The 14959-nt window shown below is 36.2% G+C and overlaps 1 protein-coding gene across 2 annotated transcripts in view; it reads right to left on the minus strand.

Moving 5' to 3' along the window:
• PAK2 (p21 (RAC1) activated kinase 2) overlaps positions 1-14959 on the minus strand; it is an 85004-nt gene that overhangs the window by 15358 nt on the left and 54687 nt on the right. For both annotated transcript variants that reach the window (XM_081234790.1, XM_081234789.1), the window contains exons 3-7: positions 9263-9363; positions 8775-8922; positions 7178-7209; positions 5883-5987; positions 4686-4818 (exon numbers count right to left, since the gene is read on the minus strand). In XM_081234790.1, coding sequence (XP_081090916.1) covers positions 4686-4818; positions 5883-5987; positions 7178-7209; positions 8775-8922; positions 9263-9363 — 519 coding nt within the window. The remainder of the gene's footprint in view (positions 1-4685; positions 4819-5882; positions 5988-7177; positions 7210-8774; positions 8923-9262; positions 9364-14959) is intronic.

Genomic DNA, 14959 nt, shown 5'->3' on the forward strand with positions numbered 1-14959 from the left:
TGACCAACAGCACTAGTTTCCTTGAGACTAAGGGGATTTTAGGATGTGGCATGTTCAGTCTTAAAACTGGTAAATTCCTGGGGAAAGGAAAAGTTGGTCATCCTACTTTTCATACTCCACTGAAAGGTACTAAACTAACAATAAGTTATAAAACTACTTATTATGAGAAAAAAATATTTATATATATATAAAATATCCAAATGAAAAACCCTAAATGGTTTTTCTGACTCTTCTCGTATATCTTATATCTTTCAATATATTTAGGAAACCACTTATTACTATAAACATTACTCAAATGTGAACTAATCATACATCTGTTTTAGGAAAGTTCACTATGTCACAACTAAGAAACAGGTTTCAATTTACTTTATTTAACTTTTAATTTTACATTGGAGTATAGTGATTAACAATGTTGTGATAGTTTCAGGTGCACAGCAAAGGGACTCAGCCATACATATACATGTATCCACTATCCCCCCAAACTCCCCTCCCATCCAGGCTGCCACAGAACATTGGGCAGAGTTCCCTGTGCTATACAGCAGGTCCTTGTTGGTTATCCTTTTTTTTTTTTAATTAAAAAATTTTTTTTAATTTTTGGTTGTGTTGGGTCTTCGTTGCTATGCGAGGGCTTTCTCTAGTTGCGGCGAGCGGGGACTACTCTTTGTTGCGGTGCACAGACTTCTCATTGCTGTGGCTTCTCGTTGTGGAGCACAGGCTCTAGGAGTGCAGGCTTCAGTAGTTGTGGCACGCAGGCTCAGTAGTTGTGGCGCACGGGCTTAGCTGCTCTGTGGCATGTGGGATCTTCCCGGACAAGCGATTGAATCCATGTCCCCTGCATTGGCAGGCGGATTCTTAACCACTGTGCTACCAGGGAAGTCCCTGGTTATCCATTTTAAATATAGCAGTGTCTACATGACGATTCCAAACTCCCTAACTATCCCTTCCCCCATTCTTCTCCCCTGGTAACCATAAGTTCATTCTCTAAGTCTGTGAGTCTGTTTCTGTTTTGTAAATAAGTTCATTTGTATCGTTTCTTTTTAGATTGCCCATATAAGGGATATCATACGATATTTCTCTTTCTCTGACTTACTTCACTCAATATAACAATCTCTAGGTCCATCCGTGGTGCTGCAAATGGCATTATTTCATTCTTTTTAATGGCTAAGTAATATTCCATTGTATGTACGTACCACATCTCCTTTATCCACTCCTCTGTCGATGGACATTTAGGTTGCTTCCATGTCTTGGCTACTGTAAACAGTGTTCCAATGAACACTGGGGTGAATGCATCCTTTCGGAACATGTTTTTCTCCAGGTATATGCCCAGGAGTGGGACTGTAGTGTCATGTGGTAGCTCTACTTTTAGGTTTTTAAGGAACCTCTATACTGTTCTCCATAGTGGTTGTACCATTCACAATCCCACCAAGAGTGTAGGAGGGTTCCCATCACTCCGCACCCTCTCCAGCATTTATTGTTTGTGGATTTTTTGATGAAAGCCATTTTGAGTGGTGTGAGGTGATATCTCATTGTAGTTTTGACTTGCATTTCTCTAATAATTAGCGATGTTGAACATCTTTTCATGTGTCTCTCGGCCACCTGTGTCTTCTTGGAGAAATGTCTATTTAGGTCTTCTGCCCATTTTTTGATTCAGTTGTTTGTTTTGATATTAAGCCTCATGAACTGTTTGTAAATTTTGGAGACTAATCCCTTGTCAGTCACATCATTTGCAAATATTTTCTCCCAATCTGTGGGTTGTCTTTTTGTTTGTTTATGGTTTCCTTTGCTGGGCAAAAGCTTTGGAGTTTAATTAGGTCCTGTTTGTTTATTTTTGTTTTTATTTCCATTATTCTGGGAGACAGATCGAAAAAGATATTGTTACGATTTATGTCAGAGTGTTCTGCTTGTTTTCCTCTAGGAATTTTAGAGTGTCCAGTCTCACATTTAGTTCTTTAATCCATTTTTGAGCTTATTTTTGTATATGGTGCTAAAGAATGATCTAATTTCATGTTTTTACATGTAGCTGTCCAGTTTTCCCGCAACCATTTGTTGAAGAGACTGTCTTTCCACCATTGTGTAGTCTTGCCTCCTTTGTTGTAGATTAATTGATCATAGGTGCATGAGTTTATTTCTGGGCTTTCTATCCTGTTCCACTGATTTATATTTCTATTTGTGTGCCAGTACCATACTGTTTTGATGACTGTAGCTTTGTAGTATAGTCTGAAGTCAGGGAGCCTGATTCCTCCAGTTCCGTTTTTCTTTCTCCAGACTGCCTTTGCTATTTGGGGTCTTTTGTTTCTCCATACAAAGTTTATGATTTTCTTGTTCTAGTTCTGTGAAAAATGCCATTGGTAATTTGATAGGGATTGCACTGAATCTGTAGATTGCCTTGGGTAGTATAGTCATTTTGACAATATTGATTCTTCCAATCCATGAACATGGTGTATCTTTCCATCTGTTTGTCTTCTTTGATTTCTTTCATCAGCGTCGTATAGTTTTCGAAGTACAGGTCTTTTGTCTCCTTAGGTAGGTTTACTCCTAGGTATTTTATTCTTTTGATGCAATGGTAAATGGGATTGTTTCTTGAACTTCTCTTTCTGATATTTCATTGTCAGTGTATAGAAATGCAACAGACTTCTGTGCATTAATTTTGTAGCCTGCAACTTCACCAGATTCATTGATGAGCTCTAGTAGTGTTCTGGTGGCATCTTTAGGATCCACTATGCATACTATCATGTCATTTGCGAACAGTGACAGTTTAACTTCTTCTTTTCCAGTTTGGATACCTTTTACTTCTTCTTCTTCTCTGACTGCTGTAGCTAGGACATCCAAAACTATGCTGAATAATAGTGGTGAGAGTGGACATCCTTGTCTTGTTCCTGATCTTAGAGGAAACGCTTTCAGCTTTTCACCATTGAGTGTGATATTAGCTGTAGGTTTGCAGTATATGCCCTTTATTATGTTGAGGTATGTTCCCTCTATGCCCACTTTCTGGAGAGTCTTTATCATACATGCGTGCCGAATTTTGTCAAAAGCTTTTTCTGCATCTGTTGAGATATGATCATATGGTTTTTATTCTTCAATTTGTTGGTGTGGTGTATCACACTGCTTGATTTGTGGATACAGAAAAATCCTTGCATCCCTGGGATAAATACCAATTGATCATGGTGTGTGATACTTTTACGTTATTATTGGATCCGGACTGCTAGTATTTTGTTGATTATTTTTGCGTCAGTGATATGTTCATCAGTGATACTGGCTGCAATTTTCTTCTTTTGTGGTATCTTTCTCTGGTTTTGGTATCAGTGTGATGGTGGCCTTACAGAATGATTTTAGGAGTTTTCCTTCCTCTGCAATTTTTTGGAATAGTTTCAGAAGGACAGGAGTTAGCTCTTCTCTAAATGTGTGATGGAATTCGCCTGTGAAGCCATCAGGTCTTGGACTTTTGTTTGCTGGGAGTTTTTTAATCAGTTTCAATTTCAGTGCTTGTGATTGGTCTGTTCATATTTTCTATTTCTTCCTGGTTCAGTCTTGGAAGGTTGTACTTTTCTAAGAATTTGTCCATTTCTTCCAGCTTGTCCATTTCATTGGCATACAGTTGCCTGTAGTAGTCTCTTATGATCCTTTGTATTTCTGTGGTGTCCGTTTTAACTTCACCTTTTTCATTTCTAATTTTATTGATTTGAGTCCAGTCCCTGTTTTTCTTGATGAGTCTGGCTAAAGTTTATCACTTTTGTTTATCTTTTCAAAGAACCAGCTTTTAGTTTCACTGATCTTTGCTATTGTCTTCTTTGTCTCTATTTCATTTATTTCTGCTCTGATCTTTATGATTTCTTTCCTTCTACTAACTTTAGGTTTTGTTTGTTCTTCTTTCTCTAGTTGCTTTAGGTGTAAGGTTAGGTTGTTTATTTGAGATTTTTCTTGAGAAAGATTTTAAAATTAGGATATTGTACATAAAACTCTAACTTATATTCGTATTAACGGTAAGTCAAAACATGAGAAAACCACAAGAAATTTTCACTTAAACTTTCACTAGGTAAAAGGAGAGAGGGGCATATCAAAGAAATTCACAGAAATAATCCAGTTTTACATAGGTATCCAACCTCAAGCCTACTGCCAATACATAATATTTTTCCTTGATCCCTCTACGTCAGTATCCTTTATAACTAAAGTTGCTATAGACTTGTAATGAGACGTTATTGCTACCCTCTCTGGCACTGTGTGTATTATTTCCAGTGCTTGATCCAGGCCAATGATAGCTGATGGATGAAAAAGGAGAAGAGAAAAAAATATATTTTATGCTTACACATATTATCTATATAGGCCATTTTGTTTAGTTATTTAGGGACATATTTTATTCTACAGGTGTGCATAAATATATACAAACTTCCTTTGATAAAGTTTCCAACTAGGACCCATAGATTTGGCCCTTTGAGAAGAAGTATTGCTCCCAAGGTACTGACTATTTTGCAAAGATGCTGCTCACTAGCCAGCACATAATAATAAGAAAGCAAAGAAGAGTATTATTTTGGCTTTACTACATTAATTGAAGCTGTTGTTCCTAGATGAAAACAATTTATTTTTTATGTCTTAAGCCAACATATAAGACATAAATCAAGATCCACCTGGGCCAAATGTTTCATGGGCTGTTAACAATTTAAGAATAATGTAAAATGTAGTTAACATACTTAATTTCTCCATAATCTCTTCATCTGTCATTTTGGCCTTCTTTTTCTGTTTGTCTGAAGTCTTGGCACCACTATCAACATTAGAATCACCAACTGGTGCAGGAATAGGATCAATTACAGACCGTGTATAAATCTGCAGAGAAACAGTTAATTACCGAGACTTGAGGAAAAATATCTTTAGGTATTCTTACTGGTACACTATTCAGTTCTTTGATTTTTGACAAAAACTAAGTTGTCCTCAGTGTTCTAAAGAATGAGAATAATATTTTCAGACTTGTCTTATAAAAGACTGGTAACTAAGATGCAATGTGAAACATTTTTCTTTGGCACGTCATGTATATATTTTAAAAGTCTGTCTAGCAAAACAGCAGATCTGTGAATGAAATTTAAGTGTAACCAGATTGAAAATAATATGCCAGAAATGAAGCAAAAAGAAGTACAAGTTAAAAATCATATTTTTTCTACAAGAGAGAAGGAGCAAAGAAACCCTGATGTTGAAATAACAATTATTAATTTCCACAAAAATTTTTTATACAAATATAGTATCTACCATTTCATTTCAAACAGCCAGTTCTAAGTGGTAAAGAAAATAGAGCTCTCTATCATTAGATGAGGATCCAATGGCAGTCCTTAGAGCCTTACCCGCCTATTGTGCCAACACTTCATCATGCTCCCCGGACTTTATTTGTATTAGTACAGGGAGAGGGACAGGACTCTTTCTGTCTCTATCTAAGGTTTTTATTTTTAAAATTCTCCCATATCTGTTAGAAACTTCCACTCTCGGCAGCCTCTTAAATGATACCAAGGCTTTAAGAGAAATGTTAAATGGGAGTTAAATACATACTTTGGATAAAAGGTAAGATCCAAGTTTTAGATACAGTACTTTTCTGCACTGAGATAAACAGAAAAAGGCAGAGAAACAGACGAGTTCTCTGGAACAGATGGTGTAATACAGAAAGAAAACAAAATGAGAAAAGTATTTTAACTTTTAAAGAATCCATTCAATTTTAATTTTCAAAAAACTAGTTTTTTGATGAGTGGTATTTAGGTAAAAATCTCCTAGTCAAATATCGCATATTAAAACATTTTAAGCCTGAGGACTTTTAAAAAATTAATCACTGGAAGTCAAATACAGACTGCTTTTTAAAATACACATTCACAGACACACACAACCCAATTCACTAATCAGAAACTCACTGATTTTGTATGATCTGGTCGTGGGGCAATAACAGGAGGAGGAGTCTCTTCATCATCATCGTCTTCTTCTGTTACTACTGCTGTTTCCGAACCCTTGGTATTCAGCTGCATTTATCACATGAACAAAGTGAGGAAGACAAGTCAAATATAACAACACGTTAAGATATGACTATCTCTCTTTTTCACCATACTTGAAAAAGTATTTAATAGCTCATTTCAAAGCAATAAAACCTCACTGGTTCTAATCTACTCATTTAAAAAGTAAAGGTGGGGGGGCTTCCCTGGTGGCGCAGTGGTTGAGAGTCCGCCTGCTGATGCAGGGGACACGGGATCGTGCCCCGGTCCGGGAAGATCCCACATGCCGCAGAGCGGCTAGGCCCGTGAGCCATGGCCGCTGAGCCTGCGCGTCCCGAGCCTGTGCTCCGCAATGGGAGAGGCCAAAACAGTGAAAGGCCCGTGTACCACAAAAAAAAAAAAAAGTAAAGGTAATTCTATACGTTACAGAAAAATTTATGAGACAAATGTATACAGTAAATACCAAGTATTCTTAAGAGGGAATTCATACCTTTTACAGAGAATTTTATACCATTTTAACAAGCCCATAAAGTAAACAATCATTTCATTTGTTAAGACCAAAAACAAAAATCCTCTGGACTTTGTACAGGTCAGAGATTTCTGGCTATTTAAAACAGGTAGATTCGCCAGAAGAAGTTGTGGCTAACAAAGCAAAAGAGGAAGGCATTATCCTTTATACAGAGCTTATTATATGCCAGGTGTATGCTAAGTAGGTACTTTACATGTTATTACATATAGTCTTCAAATAACTCCAGGAGACTGTGTCCTCCTAACTGAGGAACTGAAAATAAAATAGCTACTGTTTGCAAGAGGTATTTGTGCTTACATGATAACTTAGATAAAGTTTCAGACAACTCTGAAGATTCTGACAGGCTTCTATTGTTCAGTATATTTCCATAGTCTATATTCAGTAGGATGATGCCAGAGGAAAATGCTGGCAAGTTCTTTGTATTCATGTTTATATATGGAAACATTATCAAAAGTAGCTAAACTGCTCTAAAGATCATAAGCTTTAGTTACTTTAAGCATCATCTGAGGAAATTCTATTTGCTTAATATGGCTTCCTCAAATAATCAAGTGGCTAGCTAAAAACATATATCAATATTAAGTAGCTATTTCTGGAGGCTGTAATTTATTTCAGAAAGTAAAATAAAAACTGAGACTTGTTTTGGGTAACTTAAATTAGAACAAGAGCTATAAGAAATAACATATTAACTTACTGCTGGTGTTCCAGACGGGAAGCCGTCTTTCTCTGAATACAAAACAGAAAATAATGCTAAGTTAACAATTCAAAAAATAAAACAATTTTATACAATAAAAGGAAAAAAGATAAAGCAGAGCAAGTAAAAAGTTCTAAGACTGATTTTAAGTTGAATTAAGTCTTGAGAAAAACAATATCAGTATTCAAACAAGAATTTACACATTATAAACCTCAAATTTAATGGAACTCTAAATTTGCTAAAAATCATTGAATTGTATACTTCAAGTGGGTGAATTTTGCAGCATGAAATTATACCTTAATAAAAAAATTTTATTTGAAACTATACCTGTATTTATTAAAATAAGACAGAAGTCTATTCATAATGATATTTTTCTCCAGCAAACTGCCTATCAAGGAACTTAAAGAAACCAACAGTAACTCTGCAAAGGAAAATTACTGACATAAATTTCGATCAGTGTGAAAGCAAATCCCTGAAGACAAAACACAGTTCATGAAGACTAAATATCACAATATTCATTCTGGAGTTTAGAAGAGCAAGTTTTGTTTTACCTTTTAAAATGACCAGACACACACACACGTGAATATACCATTCTCTGTTCAAACACTGATTAAAAAAAAGATTATTCATTTACACAGACTTAGAAGTTGACAAGAAAGTTGGAGACAAATCTGACCTTTTGCTAAGGTTGTACTAGACTATGTAAAAAAGGTCAAGATTTACTAAGTGGGCTCTATTTCTTCCTTCAACACAGCCCTTATTTCAGCGAGAATGCAATCAAATAAGTACAATTAATTAAAACTAAATGTATGATTTTTAGCTCAATCATATTGTTTTTTAAAACTATATGTATGACTTGAGAGGACAGAGAAACATATTAAATGATAACCTGTGATGTAATTAGCAAAATCTACACTGAGGGAAACAGGACAAATGATTCTGTTTCTTTAACAAATAAACTGCAAGAAAAGGAGAGCATGAGAGCAAACAACGTGAGGGAGGGGAAGCCTAAATAACAAAAGATGCAAGAGATACCACAATCAACTGTAATGTATGGATTTTATTCTAATCCTTATTTGAACAAATAAACTTAAAAAAACCCCACTATTCTCCAATTCTTAACTGATGATTCCAATTCTGAGGAATAAATACTTTTAGTTCTAATTCTTATTTTATGTTTATATATGTGATGAGTTTCAATTTTTGAGCAAACATTTTTTACTTCAAAGTCTGTGTGTTTATATATAGTAAAACAACCTGTCCCACTGACAATAAATGTATTTCTAGTACAAACATGCCTATAAATCAGCCTCTTTCCCTTCTACTGCTGAACTCATTCAAAAGCAGTAAAGAGAAAAAACAAATAAACAAAAGGCCCAAACACCCATTTTTGGCAAAACTAAGAGATTAATATAATCCCCAGACTCCAAATTATACGTAAGAGCTGCCCCAATGAGTTTACAAAAGGCAGGATCTATGCAGGGAAGAAAGTAGCTTAGCTTTTTAATTTTTCCAGAAGCAATCTTTTTATCCAGAAGTGCTCCACAACTCTACAATCCCATTTAAGCCAGCCTTTTACCATGGTCTGATGTCTTACCAGGAGAAGTAAAGCTCAGATATTTCTGCTTCACTGTGTTGGAGTCATAGAACTTTAAGACATCCAACACAGCCTGAGGATTCTTCTTTTGCTCTAGTTTGGTGATATTGGAGGTCTGTAATAATCGAGCCCACTGTTCTGGCATGCCCTAACAAAAAGATATTCAGAAATTAGTTGTTTTAAATTGCTCTAATTAGATCAATTTCCAGAGGAAAGTGAGAAAATATATAAAACAAATCAATCTACATAATTGTAGGTATGACTAAATTCTAAAATGTCTGGTTTTCTAAATCTATTTTGCAAATTATAATCAATAGGCTCAGCGCCCTAGGAAAAGAACACATCTAAACACAAACACTTTTGTAAGAAGAGAAAAGTACTAAGAATTCACAGTTAACATGTGGATGGAAAAGTTAACTTCAAATTTAATACTGAAAGGAAAGGTTTGAGTACTGCTTTATAAATGAGTCTCAACTTAGTAAACTTACAGTGAATTCTCCAGTAACAGCATCAAAGCCAACATGGATGGTGTGCTCAAAATCAGATGGAGGAGAAATTTCTGGCCTTTCCTTCTCTTTCTTCTTACTTCCTAGAGGGCATTAAAAAAAGAGCCTCTTTAAACAAGATTAATAAAGATACTTATAATCATGTTTATAGTTTTCCCAAAACAGACTAGGAACAAAATTATTCTAAAAAAGAAATTTTCCCTAAAAACACTGGCTGATAGGAAACTGTTAAATCAAGTACAGAAACCTATTCTGTCATCAAGGGCCAGGGTTGGGGGAGAGGGGAGGAGGGGGAGGGTGTCAACCTGTGTTCTGATTAAAGAGGCACACAGACTAACAGCACCAGGCCTGAATAAAAGCCCTCAGGGCAGAAGAGAGAGCCCCTTAGATTATCTGTTCTCTCATAAATAAAGAACTACACCTCAGATGCCGAACAATCTGGAAAACGAAGTCTATCAAGTCCTATTTCTAGTGAGCTATACTCATCTAGAAAGAGCAATTTACATTACTATGACTATGGATAATATACACCATATAAACAGGTAGTTTACAAGGACCACATCACCTTTTTGTGTAGCAACTCTAACTCTTCCTTTTTATTGACATTAATAACTGTTACATTTTAAGATTTCCCAGTTCTTCTGTGGTTCCGCCAATTATTTTTACAACATTTCTGCCACACACCTATCAATAATATTCTCTGTAAACTCACACACATCAGTTCCTTTTTTTTTCCCCACCTAGCCAACTTGCTCTCAGATCCTCTTGCTCTAATCTGCAGTAGTTTATTATGCGGAGGCTTCTGGCACAGCTATTGGTCCTAGGTCATTCCTTCACTTTTATGCTGTGCTAGAATCTATTTTCTGTATCCTGTGCTCTCCTCTTCTGGTATACACCTTTGTTTTAATTGATAGTTCTTGACTAACTATATATGTATTTAATTGATAGTTCTTGACTATGTATGTATTTAGGTTGAAAATAATTAGTTTTAATTTATAGTTCTTGACTAACTATATATGATAGTTCTTGACTAACTATATATGTATTTAGGTTGAAAATACCATCCCCCTTTGAATTTCTTCTAATTTCCAGTGTTGCTATTTAGAAGGCCAAAGCCACTTTCTCATTCTGAACCACTGTTGAAAATCAATTGACCATATATATGCACAGGTCTATTTCTGGATGTTCAACTCTCTTGCAATAATCTCTTTACCTTATGCCAATAGTATAAGACTGCCTGGATTACTGTAGTTTTATAATAAGCATTGAAACTACACAGTATAAGCCTTGTGACCTTTTCTTTCTTTTTTTCTTTTTATTTATTTTTTTTAAAGAATTCACAAGTTTTTCTTGTTTTATACATATATTTTTTATTTTTTTTTAAATTTATTTTCTTTACTTTTTTCAGCTGCATCGGGTCTTAGTTGCAGCATGCGGGATCTTTCGTTGTGGTGTGCGGGCTTCTCCCCAGTTGTGGCACTCGGGCTTCTCTCTAGTTGTGGTGTGCGGGTTTTTTCTCTCTAGTTGTGGCGTGCAGGCTCCAGGGCATGCGGGCTCCAGTGTGCGTGGGCTCTGTAGTTTGCAGCACATTGGCTCTCTGGTTGAGGTGCACGAGCTCAGTAGTTGTGGTGCACAGGCTTAGTTACCCTGTGGCATGTGGGATCTTAGTTCCCCAACCAGGGATCAAACCCACGTCCCTGCATCGGATGGCAGATTCTTTACCACTGGACCACCAGGGAAGTCCCCGACCTTTTCTTTTAAAAAATTGTTTGGCTGTATTCTAGGTCATTTGCATTTCCATGTGAATTTTAGAATAATCTTGATCGTTTCCAAAAAAAAGCCTGCTGGGATTTTGATTTGGACTGCACTGCATTTATAGATCATTTTAGGGAGAACTGATTTGTTAACAATATTGTGTCTTCTAATCCATGAAAATAGTGACTCTCTCCACTTATTTAGGTCTTCTTTCATTTCTCTCAGCAATGTTTTATAGTTATCATTGTACAGATCTGTTACTGCTTTTGTCTGATTTCTGCCACAGTATTTCAAAAGGTCTGATGCTACTGCAAATGGTACAGCTTTTTAAATTTCAATTTTCAATTGTTCATTGATGGCATAGAGAAACACAACTGATTCTTAAATACTGATCTTATATCCTGAAACCTTACTATTAAGCCTTACTTTTTGTTCCAGTAGCATTTTGTAGCTATCACAGAATTTCCTATAAAATTTCAATTATGTTGCTGGTGAATAAAGACAGCTTTACTTCTTCCTTCCCACTCCGGATTCCTTTCATTTATTTTTCTTGCCTTGCTGCACTGGCTAGAACCTCTAGCACACTGTTGAATAAAAGTGGTGAAAGGGAAATCTTTGTATTTTTCCTAATCTAAGTAGGAAAAGCCATTTTTTCTCCAACAAGTTTGATACCAGGGGTAAGTTTTTCAAAGATGTTAAAGGTATTTCCTTCTATTTCAAATCTGCTGAATGCTTTGATCAGAAATGAATATTGGATTTCATCAAATGCTTTTTCTACATCTATGGAGATGAACATATGGTTCACCTTTTAAATTTTGTTAATATAGTAAATTACACTGATTGATTTCCAAATGTTACACCAACCTGCATTACTGAAATGAAATCCACTTGGTCATGATGTGTTACTCTTTTTGTATACTGTTGGGTTGTAATTACTAAAATCTTGCTAAGATTTTGCATCTATGTTAATGAAGGATATTGGTGTGCAGCTTTCTTTTCTTGTAATGTCTTTGGTTGGGGTATGAGTAATGCTGGTCTCATAAAATGATTTGGGAAGTATTCCTTCCTATTCAATTTTCTAGAAGTTTGTGTAGAACTGGTAATGTTTCTACATCAAATGCTTGGTAAAATTCACCAATGGAGCCATCTGAGTCTTTGTGGGAAGGCTAGTAACTATAAACTAAATTTTCCTAAGAAAAATAGGGTTTTCAGGTTACATTTTTTTTTGAGTGAGCTTTGAAAACTTGTGTCTTTCAAGAAATTTTTTCACTTTAATGTGTTGAATTTTATTTGTATATATTTGTTCATAATACTACCTTCTTTTTAATGTCTGTAAAATGTACAGAGATACCATCTCTGTCATTCTCAATATTGATAATTTGTGTCTTTTCTGCCTCCCGACTACCCTGTCAGTCTTGCTAAAGGTTCACCTATTTTATTGGTATTCTCAATGAATTAACTTTTTACTTTATTGATTTTTCTGTATTTTTTTTATTTCACTGATTTCTGCTTTGACTTTTATTATTTCTTTTCATCTACTTACTCTGGATCTCACCTGTTCTTCCCTTCTAGTTTATTAAAATGGCTTAGCTGAAATCACTGATTTGAAATCTTTCTTTTCTTTTCTAATATGGATGTTTTAAATACTATAAATTTCCTCTAAGTACTGCTTTAGCAGCATCATGCAGATATAGATGTCTTGAATTTTCATTTTCATTCAGTTTAATGTATTTCCTAAATATTCTTTTAATTTCTTCATTTATTTGGAAGTGTTTTTATTTACTTTCCAAATATTTCCAGGGATCTTTCTGCTACTGATTTCTAACTTAATTACACTGTGGTCACAGAATATACTTTGTGATTTGAATCTTCCTAAATTTATCGAGACTTTAAAAAATGGCCACAGAATACATCTTTGTAAATGTTCCATGTTCACTTAAAAAGAATGGAATATTCTATAAAGGTCAGTTGGTCAAGTTGGCTGATAGTTGTAGCAATTTTCCATCTACTTGTTCTACCAATTATTGTGAAAGTGTACTGGAATTTGCAACTATAACTGTGCTTGTCTATTTCTTCTTGAAATCTGTTTCTTGTTTCATGTATTTTGTGTGTGTGTGTGTGGTACGCGGGCCTCTCACTGTTGTGGCCTCTCCCGTTGCGGAGCACAGGCTCCGGATGTGCAGGCTCAGTGGCCATGGCTCACGGGCCCAGCCGCTCCGCAGCATGTGGGATCTCCCCAGACCGGGGCTTGAACCCTTGTCCCCTGCATCTGCAGGCGGACTCTCAACCACTGCGCCACCAGGGAAGCCCTGTTTCATGTATTTTGAAGCTCTGCTATTAAGTGCATAAATGTTTAGCTCTATTACACCATATTGATTAATAGACCCTATTATCATTATAAAATAAATTATTCCTTATCCCTTAACTAGAGGAATATTTCTTGCTCTAAAATCTACTTTGTCTGATATTAACAAAGCCCATCCAGCTTGTTTTCATTGTTAGCATACTTTATTATTTTTTAAAGCACCAGTGCTCTTTTTTTTTTTGAAGCTGTTCACAGTCTTTTTTACAAATTATTTATTTATTTGGTTGCACCGGGTCTTAGTTGCAGCTTGCCAGCTCCTTATATGCGGCACGTGGCCTCCTTAGCTGTGTCATGTGAACTCTTAGTTGCGGCATGCATGTGGGATCTAGTTCCCTGACCAGGGATCAAACCCTGGCCCCCTGCATTGGGGAGTGTGGAGTCTTATCCACTGCGCCACCAGGGAAGTCCCACTGTTAGCATACTTTAAAAAAATTATTTTATTTTAACCTATTTTGTGGCTTTATATTTTTAAAGTGGGTTTCTTATAGATTGCATATAAATTTAGGTCTGCTTTAGCAATCTGTTAATCTCTGCCTTTTAATAAACAGGGTGTCTAGATCAGTAACATTTAATGTGATTGCTATAGTTAGGTTTAAACCCGCCATTCTTTCATTTGTTTTACAATCATCTCTATGTATTCTTTGTTCCCACTTTCTTTTTTCTTCTTTTTGATTATCTATGTATTTTTTTTTATAATCACCTTTTTTTCCCCTTCTATATGTGTCTTTTCTTTCTGACAGCCTTTTTTTTTTTTTTTTTTTTTGTGGTACGCGGGCCTCTCACTGTTGCAACCTCTCCCATTGCAGAGCACAGGCTCTGGACACGCAGGCTCAGCGGCCATGGCTCACGGGCCTAGCCGCTCCGCGGCATGTGGGATCTTCCCGGACTGGGGCACGAACCTGTGTCCCCTGCATCGGCAGGCGGACTCTCAACCACTGCGCCACCAGGGAAGCCTGACAGCTTTTTTTTTTAAACAGACTTTTTTAGAGCAGTTTTAGGTTCACAGAAAATTGAGCCTATGGACTTCCCTGGTGGCGCAGTGGTTAAGAATCCACCTGCCAATGTAGGGGACGTGGGTTCGATCCCTGGTACGGGAAGATCACACATGCTGCAGAGCAACTAAGCCTGTGCGCCACAACTACTGACCTTGTGCTCTAGAGCCCACAAGCCACAACTACTGAGCCTGCGTGCTGCAACTACTGAATACTGAAGCTCGTGGGCCTAGAGCCCATGCTCCACAAGAGAAGCCACCGCAATGAGAAGCCCGCACACCACAACGACGAGTAGCCCTTGCTCGGCACAACTAGAGAAAGCCCGTGCGCAGCAGCAAAGACCCAACACAGACAAAAAATAAATAAATAAAATAAAATAAAAATAAAAAATTTAAAAATTAAAAAGAAAATTGAGCCTAAGGTCTGGATGTTTTTAAGATTTTTCTATCATTGGTTTTAAACAATGATTATGTGCTTTTGTGCAGTTTTCATCATGTTTCCTGTGCTCAGAATCCACTGAACTTCTTGAATCTGTGGGTTTATAGTTTCCATTAAATTTGGGAGAAA

This window comes from Mesoplodon bidens (genome assembly GCF_964165515.1).
Source record: "Mesoplodon bidens genome assembly, chromosome: 5".
Lineage (NCBI taxonomy): Eukaryota > Metazoa > Chordata > Mammalia > Artiodactyla > Ziphiidae > Mesoplodon > Mesoplodon bidens.